Source organism: Haemorhous mexicanus, chromosome 6 (genome assembly GCF_027477595.1).
Source record: "Haemorhous mexicanus isolate bHaeMex1 chromosome 6, bHaeMex1.pri, whole genome shotgun sequence".
Taxonomy (NCBI): Eukaryota; Metazoa; Chordata; class Aves; order Passeriformes; family Fringillidae; genus Haemorhous; species Haemorhous mexicanus.
The window spans coordinates 6095535-6105093 of NC_082346.1; the positions used below are offsets into that span (position 1 = coordinate 6095535).

A 9559-nucleotide genomic window follows, 5' to 3' on the forward strand; every position below is an offset into this window, starting at 1 on the left:
AGTTCTCCATGTATGTGTTTCTTCAAAGCCCCAAGTAATGTCATGGAATTGGAATTGTTCATGAATTGTCCACACTGCTTTTCCCATAAGCAGTTTAAACATTGTTCATTCTGACACTGAGCCCCTGAGTGAGCATTAATGTTTGCTTTGTTTTTTCAATGGTTTCATTATTGAATTAAGTTGTGGCAACATAGCATAGACTTGTGGCCTGTATCTAATTTCCTTGGTACTTGTATATACTTTGATACTACCTGTTTTATCCTCCTGGAACAGGTCTAGGTCTCACTGTGGTCCTTAAATCTTTGGCTGTCCCTTACAGTTCTGTTTTCTATCTTCTAACTGGGCATCATCTCATCCAGCTGAGTATCCCATCATATGGCATGTCTAGTTCCAAGGTGTGTATCAAAAGCAGTGTTGGGGGAGTGATTGACCCTCCTTGGCTTTTCTTCATGAGGGCCTTGCTTGGGCCTTCTCCCAAGATATTTGATTTCTGAGGGTGCTGGGGAATCAGCTTTTTTAAAGCCTCTTGGCAAGTTTGGATGCAACTGGGCAATGAGGTCAACATTAAATGGGGCCTGAGAAATGGTAAGCAGAGAAAAAGCTACAACTATTTAAGCTTTGCTTTCTGTAACAAATCAAGCTTGTGGAGGTGAAATAAAACATACATGTTCTTAATCAATCTTTGTTGTGTTCAAAGAATGTTTTTGGAACAGTTAAAATGCCCAAAGTGTTAACACATGAGAGAGCTATAGAAGCATTCAGACTGAGGAGTTCAAACTAGCTTTCTTAGTCTGAGGCAAAAATAGAATGAAATCTAGAAGAAATAAATATTTATCAACACTGTTCTAGGAATACCGTAACTAATTCCGAAGTAACTTGCATCAGTTGAAAAAGCAGGAGTTCTTCTTGCAGATAAGTTGCTCATAGGCATGAAGTAGGCAATACAGAAAGGAGGAGTATGAGTCTGGCTGCCAGCTGAAGGGGATCCAATCCATAGGCATTTTAAGGATACTAGGCTTCATTTCTTAAATTTGCACTGGAAGTTAAATATAGAAGCACTTCGGGTTTTGACAGCCCTCTGCTGCTCTTGATTTGTTTAAAAAAATTCCATAGTTTTTTGGTATTATAACCATTTGAACAGTGAGCTGTGTCTTAAAATGATCCTCCTTCACTGAAAGCTTGAGTAAGAGAAAGGCCTTTTCTGTCTTACTTTGGACATTGCCCTTATTACCACTTGCTTGAAAATGAAACCATTATGACACTTCAAGAAAAGTAGTTTAAATCAGGATGAATGAGAATGGCCAATTGCACTGTATTGCTTGCTTTATTTTTGAGGGTGGGGGAAGTTGTTAGTCAAGAGCTTTGCTCCCCACAGTTGATATAGTAGGGCAACAGAATCCTAGTAACTTTAACTTCTTTGTTTGCAAATGAGAAAGCAGTGTTTTGCAAAGGAGCAGTGTCAGAAAAATTTGTCCTTCTAGATGGTTCTGTATTGGAATAACAATCCCAATATTGCCGGGTGGAGCGTGCCTGGGCTCGTTCAGCCCTAGTGCTCAAAGGTAGCAGCTGTGGATGTTTCACCTCAGAGACACCTTTGGCTGGCTGGCAGTTAGGCACTCAATGAGTCCAAGCAAAGTAGAAACTCAGTTTACCTCTAGTGGAAAAAGTTCAGGCGATGGTGAAGAGAAAGAGAGCGGATTCCTCCAGAGGGTTAAATCCAGAGTTTATTCCAGGGTGACAGAGTTCTGAATTTCAGTAACAGCTCCAACCGACCACATGGTTCCAGTGCCTTTTAAGCCCACAGGGAGGGGAGAGGGAAAGGATAGGTGAGCCACCAACCAGGTGGGAGGGGGAGGGTCTCAGGGGACAATAACACCTGGACAGGCCAATGACCCCAGGTCTGAGAAGCATCTTTTGAACTTCTGCCAATCACACGACGCCCTTACTGGAATGTGGAACTTGACAGACAGCACTTAGGAAGAAGGCAAGGGGGCAGGGGGAGGGGAAGGAAGAAGCTGGCACACCTGAGAGGCAGGATATAGCTTCACACTGCAACAGTTCTGTGTCATTCCTTTTTCAACAGTCTCATTATTCTGCATGGTATTTGCTGGGGAAAAAACTGCTGTGGTCAGGAGTCAGCTCTAGGTTACTGTGATTGTACCACCTTAAAGTAGGAGTTTTGTCATGGTGGTGCAATAATTTTCAATACTCTTACTCTTGCATTTGCTCTTGTCATCTGTCAGGTCTTAGTTGTGATTATTTCTATAACATCTGGGGTTAACTATGCCAACCTATGTACGTTTATAATACTTTGAGTGTCACAGGAAATGCCATCTTAGACAATGCTGCAATAGAAATAATTTCACTTACACGATCAAGTTGATATAAATATGAAATAAATAGTATTTGTAATAATTTCTGCTAATATCTGACTAGGGAAGAAGAAAGGAAAAGCCAGATGTGAGTAGTATGTGCAGTTAGATGTGCTAACCACCATTACTTATGTTTGACAGGCACCTCTTTTGGTACACCATCACAAGAAATTAATAACAACACCCAACAGGTGTTAGAACATACGGAACCACCACAGAAGAGAACGAGGAGGAGGCTGATGGACTCACCAGTGGTAGCTCCAAGCCCACCTGCCTCCAGCCACAGCAGCTTGCAGCACCTGGAGGATTCTCTGGCCAAGGAGGTGTACCCTCTGGGCAATACTCCAGACTCCTGCAGAAAGCCAGGGCACAGTTTCTGTGCTCAGGCTGTGGTGAAGGAGGCTTTGCATCTGGCAGGCCTGGGGACAGTCAGTGCCTGCAGCGCAGATGTGGCAGCCAGGAAGGGCATCATGGACACCACTTGTGATGCGATCCCAGAGAGCCACGAAGCTGTCCTGAACTCCACTATCATTCTCTATGAAGGTACAGAGGAAACAGCTGAAATGTCTGCTTACTCATCTGTGAAGGAGCCACAGCCATGCAGCAATAGCATTGTGCAAAGGTATTTTCCTTTTTTATGGGTGAGAAACATTACCAAGTCGTTTAATCCTGCCTGTCTTTACAGCTGGGTTTTTCCATTTCTATCCATTTTATAAATAAACCCAAGATTCTGAAATTCAAGCCCTCATTTTTGATCAACATCAAATTCAATTCTGCCATTATTTGAAAAGAGTAGTATGTTAGTGACAACAAATGAAGTTGAAAGCTTATTCTGTTTTAGAAGATATGTACCAAAAAGAAAATACAGCATTTTCTAAATTGATTGTGATGCCTCAGGCAAGTTGCTTTCTCTAAGCCTTATGTTTTCTGTTTGTAAAATGTATACTTAACCTCTCCACATTGTGAAATGCCATGCCTAAAGCTGCTGTGCATGTCAGAAGTCTTCAAAGCTTCCTCAAATAACATTAATTAAATTAATTTCCAGTTATGGTTTTCAACTTACCATATATTTGTTTACAGTTAAGAACAAATTTACTTGACTTTTACCAAGAATATGTTTTACAGAAATATAATTCTTTTATTTTAGACTTGATCTTTCTTCCTTAAGAAGCAAAAATTCTGCTCCAGTATTTGAGAAGCCCTCATATATGGCAATGACTTCAGCTGCTCAGAGAAAAAGAAAGATACTAAGGTAAGATTAAACTAATCCTTCTATACAAAATGAATTTTTGTTCCTCATGTTCTTACTTCAGTTTCATGCTAATGTTTCAAATCTGAAAACCTCTTATAGAAGTCATTTTGACCTGCATATGACATGTTCTGATTCAAATATGCTTGAATTCAATTGAATGGTTTTGTTGCTTTTCTGGGTAACTTCAGTAGATTTTTTTTTTCCTTAGTCTTGATTTAAGAACTTCTGTTTTAATAATTACAAAGTAATATCATGTCTTGCGTAGCTGCTGTCTACTCAAAGTAGAAAGATGGCACATAATTCTGAAAAGAGAAATTTTGCCATCAATTAAAAAATCTAAGTTTTTTGAGCATGTTCTGCCTTTGCCGGAGCATATTAGAAGCTACCAAAATAGAAAACAGGGAAAAAATATACATGACAATACTTAGGTGATCAACTTTGATTTTCTGATAATTCATTTTCAATCTCATATTGTGACCTAATTTTTGCAGTCTGCTCTAGGAAGAACTTTTGTATCATCACTTCTGGTTTATGACCCTAAAAGAGGTTTATTAGCAGGAGCACCAGAGAAGCTGAAACTGAATAGACATTAAGTTAAATTGTAATTTCTTGGTGTATGTACTTCTTTGTTTTTGTTTGTTTTTTTTTTTTTTTACTGTATTTAAACCTGATTAGCTATGAAACAGCTTGTCTTTCTTTTTCTTTTTCCTACTTCCAAAAGCAGAAATTGATGCAACCATTTTTAAAATCATGTTACAAATGACCTGTTGCTAGACCTGAGAAGAGCTACCACAACACAGATCTTATAAAGAATATCTCAAGAGTGTTGGGACAAGGCTATAGACAGATCACAGGACATGGAAGAAACTTTAGTGCCTTTTTGTTTATTAGCACCTTTAAAATAGAGAACTATCCTCAAAGATCAGAATCATCTGGTCTGGTTTCATGTAACTGTTCTGATTGTTATCAATTACTGTTCTAAACTGTCTTGCTAGGAGGAGGAATAAACTATTCTGCTCTAGGATGAGAAAAGAGGCACTGCTCACATTTCCAAATAGCTGATTATGAATTTAGCAAAATAAATCAGCTATTCTCTGAAACCAAGCTAGTCTTTTCTGCATTCTCTCTATGGAAAGGCGAGGGAACTTTTGAAGCCTGATTTATCTAGTCTTAAGGTTAAAGTTCTCGGACAGGCTTTTGAAGTACATTTTTTTTGTAATAACTGTGCAATAATTTTTATATTTTTATATATATATTTTTTATATATATACATATATACATATATATATATATATATATATATATATATATATATATATATATATATATGCTTATTTCTTCCCAAAAGAGTAGCTGTTTCTGTTCACCTTGTTTCTTTTGTGTCTCAAACTTATTTCCCAGTACACCACAGAAAAATCCCGCAACTTCTGTTCCTTTTTTAGAAATCAATGTGTCTCAGTAATTCGCCTGTAGAATGAAATTCTTTACAGCTTGGTCTCGCAGTTGGTGATGAAGAGAAGGAATGAAAACACATTTCTGAAGGAGAAAAGGAATATGGTCTTGCTTTTCAGAATGTCTTCATTCCATTCTCTACTTTTTCCCTCTTTTCTCCCCCATGCTTTCCCTGATTGAAGTGGCTCGTTCTGGTCATTCAATTCCTGCTAATGCTAGAATAAATATAAATTTCAGTCACATGGTCCACATTAGAAGTATAATTTGAAACAGTTGCATTTTCAGGAGAAGGGATTAGAGGCAAGTCAGTCATAAGAGACTGTTTTACCAAATAATGGTATATTCTTATTGGCTTAAGTTCTCTTGCAAGAGGCATGCATGAGTAGATTTTTAGGACTGGCACAAGGAAAGTCTTAGTCTTTGCTGCTTGCTATATATTTTCATTTAGGCAGAAAATTATTATTAAGGAAGTGTGAGTTAGGGGACTTTAAAGTGGAAATAATACAGTATTTATTACAGGAATAGGAAAAGCCTAGGAACTTGGGACATAAATACAATTAGCTTGTTTATGAGGCTGTCTGGCAGAGTGGAACTGAGGAAGTTTGTGAGGCAATTGCAGAAGGGTGAGGTCAGATAGGTTCATAATTTTCACTGTAGACCTTAAGTCCATCACATAAAGTGCTGTGGATAAAATATAGAGATTTTGTTTTAATGAATTTGAAACTGTAACAGTTTTCTTGCAGCTTAGTTAAAAAGTATTGTCTGCTATGAAGTCACCCCCTCCAACTGTGCTGGAGGCTGTAGAGAAGTTATTGTAGCAATAAAAAATTGTGATTTGTTCGATAAACATAGCTTGGTCATTTCAAGGATTTTGTAACATGCCTTAAGATCATTTCTCAGTATAATTTGTATGTGATGGCCATCAAACTGGCTTCTATGGTTTAAACAAAACTGTGACATATTGTCCTGCCTTTGAATACAAATGCCAACATTAGTTCTTATTTTCACAGCTGAAGCATTCTTGTAAATTTTTAAAAAGAAGAAAGGGGAATAGTATCCATAGATAATACATAATAAATTAGTTTATTCCTTGCATTCTGTTACGATTTTATGAACACTGGATAATATTTAAAGTATTTCTACATTGTAAGGCCAGAAGCACTGTGAGCAGTGACTGTACTGAAGGCAAAATCTTTGTGGCACTTTTGCAGCTCCACCTCGAACACAGTGCTGGGCAGCCTGCAGGCCCCGGGCGCTGCCAAGCACTCTCGGCAGGACGTGCTGCTGAGCCATGCAGCCCTGAGAGTGCCCCAGGGGGCTGGTGAGTGTCAGGGCTGGGCTGGGGGACACTGCCTTTGCTGCCTCGGGCTTTGGCTTCGGTGTTTTTCACATTCTATGCCGCTTTAGTGGGTGGGTCTGAGCTTCACATGAGGGGATGGTGAGCTCTCTGCACAGAGCAGGGAGATAAAATAATTCCTGCTCCAGCTGGGCACCAAGGACAAATGATCCAAATCTCAACCCCAAGAGCACAAACACCGTGGGCTGGAGAGAGAAAAACAAGCAGGGTGGGAGTGGCTGGGCTAAAGCTGGAATGGGACAATGAACTGCAGGTGCAAATGGAGCAGAACTGATCCCAGGGAGAGACCCCGGGAGCGCTTGTGCATTTTGGGGCCATTTTGGTTCCTCTTGGGTGCAGCCCTGGCTGGGCTCTTGTGCTGCCCAAGGTGGGTCCATGGAGGAGATCCTTTGAATAAATCCCTGCTCTATTCTTTAGCTCTGTCCAGTCTCTGCTCTAGGGCAGCCTGCACAAGGTGTCAGTTTCTGGTGATCACAGAGACAGAAGTTATCGCCTTGGTAACAGTGATTGCACAAGTGCAAAATTAAAATTGCCTCTCAATTCATTTTGTCACTTTAATATCACGTGTTGCTGTGACAGTGTACTAAGCCATTGGTTTGAATTGTATATCCTTTTTTTAAAAATAAAAGAGCCAGAATGTCAGTTATATAGATAGTAACTAATCAAAATTCAGTTCAATATTATTACAAGGGTGTTGGGAAACCCTTTTTCCCAAGAGCCAAGGTCTTCCACCTAAAATAGTTTATTAACTTGTTGAGAAATTTGGTGAACTTCATTACCAATTTTGTCTTTGCCCAAGTGTGGCTTATCAAGAAATAAAATTCTCTAATCATTTCCATACCAGTTTTTCATTCTTTGCTTTTTTTTACGGCACCAAACTGATTTGTTTTAATAGATAAAATGTGTTTTCAGAGATTTATTGGTCTTAAAATTTGGGGCTATTCTGGCCAAAAACAATAACTGAGACAAAATTATTTTGCTTTTAACATATTGCTGATAATAATATTAGCAAGTTCTGTTGTGTGAAAGTTTGCCTCAATTATATGGCTTCTCTGTGAGGTGTGTAAACCTTTTCTATGATAAAATCAGTTACAAATAATTTTTTCAGCCAATGTTCACAAATGTCTTCACAATTTTATAAAAACCTCTGCCTTTTTTAGTGCATGGGACTAAGTTGCTTGACACCTGAAGCAGATTTTAATATGCTAAATATGTACAATTTTCCTTCATCTCTGCCGCCTTTTCTTCTCTGTCTTCAGAGATAAATTTAACAATCTTCTTTGGCTATCTAGAGGAAATCCAATATTAGTTTTAAAATTTTAGTCTGCTTTTCTTATGAAATAGAAAAGCAATGTGAGAAAACATTTCCATTGTGTAGCTTTTGCTGGTGCTATGGTCAATACACTGGTTTTACAGCACATGCATGTTTTTAAGTAAAAATTGCTGTGAGGGAATGTGAGGGAAAAGGTCTTATTCTGTATTCATTGGAAATGTTGAGGTTGTGTTACAAGAAGCTTTCTGGAAACTGAATATCTGAGTCAAAGCTCTAACCAGGTGACTTATTAGGCAGATTGCATACCGGGTTATATCAGTATCAATGTCTGCTCCAGCAGACCAGGTTAGGAAGGTTCCACTCTTCAATCTCTACTCTGGAATTAAGAAACTGTGTAATGCAGAAGCACATTTTGATATGAGAATAAAACTTTGATTATTCACTGTTGAACTGAATATCAAATAGACTTGATTTTTGAGAGCATGCTTAACAAGAGCAGAATAAACCTTAACCAAATACCTAAGAGGAAGAATTGTTTTCAGATTAAAAAGACAAAATTTTCTGTAATGACATAGTGTTCATTTTTCAATGCTATTCTATAATAAGAAGGATTAATAACATTTTTTGCATATTTCTACATCTTTTTATAGACCATTGTACTTTTTTAATAGCATCTCCTGTCAGTTGAGGGTCTAATCATGAGACCTTCTAGACAATTAAAACACTGGATTACTGAGCTAAGAGGGATTACATGTTTGCATATTAAAATGAGGCTTTCGGTAAAAGAAAGAAAAGTGTAAAAATTCTTAGACCTATTCTGAAAAGGAGGTCCATGTCAGCTACAGTCTACTTATGTTTATTGGAGGAGTTTCTCTCTATTTCTAATAGCATTTCTTTCTTCACTAGGTGTTAAAATGAAGAGCAGGAAGCAAGAACAGAATATCCCAAGGAACTTCATTAGAAGCCTTTCTCAAGGAAATGTCCCACTGGAGATTAAATCAAGGACATCAAAAAATCTTTTACTTCGTGTTTCCAGGAAAAAAAATAGGATTTAGTTCTGAGTTCATCCCTATTTCAAGCAGGATTGATGCATAGCAAATGTGAATAGGGTGAAATGTGATTTCTTCCTGTAAATAGTTTTGAGAGTGTCGAGGTGGAAATCTTACAAAAGTTATTTTGACCCCCTAAATTATTTTCATCAGAGTAGCTTCCTTGTGTTAAAAGAGATTTTCATTTGGAAGCAAGTTAGGCAGATGCTAATATTAGAACATGTTCATGCTTACCATTACAATGCCATAGATGTTCTTAGATTGTTAGTATCTGTGGATGACATGTGGAGTTCAAAGAGACAGAAAAAAATATTTCCAAAACTGGCTTTTTTTTTTTTTTTTTTTGGTCTTTCTGGTTTTTAGTCTGTTACTTTGTTGTAAATGCTCCTGTTCTGCTTTTTCATTTTAATTCAGCTGTAAATATGTCTTTTATTAATTACTTCAAATAAATTTTAATATTATTAAGAGCAATATAACGTGAAATGCATTTCTAGCAAAAAATGTTCCTTTCTTTTATAAAAAATGTCTAAATCGATTTTGACTAATATTGTTAAAAGTACATGCTGTTTACAATGACTTCTAGCTAATGATTAATGTTCAGAGACAGAGCGATGTATAGCTGTTCTGTAACCTTGACAGCCTGCCCAGCCTTCAGAATGTCATTCTGCTGTGTTGGGCCTGTGCAAATGAAGTCATTTTCTCTGGTGAGAGCCAGAGGAAGAAGTCCTGAAAGTAGTTTGTGGTGTCAGAGCTGGTGTCTGAAGCAAGGAGCTTCCCACATGATCAGTTCACTAATATGCTGCA

At 37.9% G+C, this 9559-nt stretch overlaps 1 protein-coding gene across 3 annotated transcripts in view; it reads left to right on the forward strand.

Moving 5' to 3' along the window:
- KIF18A (kinesin family member 18A) overlaps positions 1–9231 on the forward strand; it is a 31165-nt gene extending 21934 nt beyond the window's left edge. For all 3 annotated transcript variants that reach the window (XM_059848377.1, XM_059848378.1, XM_059848381.1), the window contains 4 exons: positions 2514–2994; positions 3520–3624; positions 6288–6397; positions 8613–9231. In XM_059848377.1, coding sequence (XP_059704360.1) covers positions 2514–2994; positions 3520–3624; positions 6288–6397; positions 8613–8761 — 845 coding nt within the window. In that variant the 3' untranslated portion in view covers positions 8762–9231. The remainder of the gene's footprint in view (positions 1–2513; positions 2995–3519; positions 3625–6287; positions 6398–8612) is intronic.
- Positions 9232–9559: the final 328 nt, after the last annotated feature.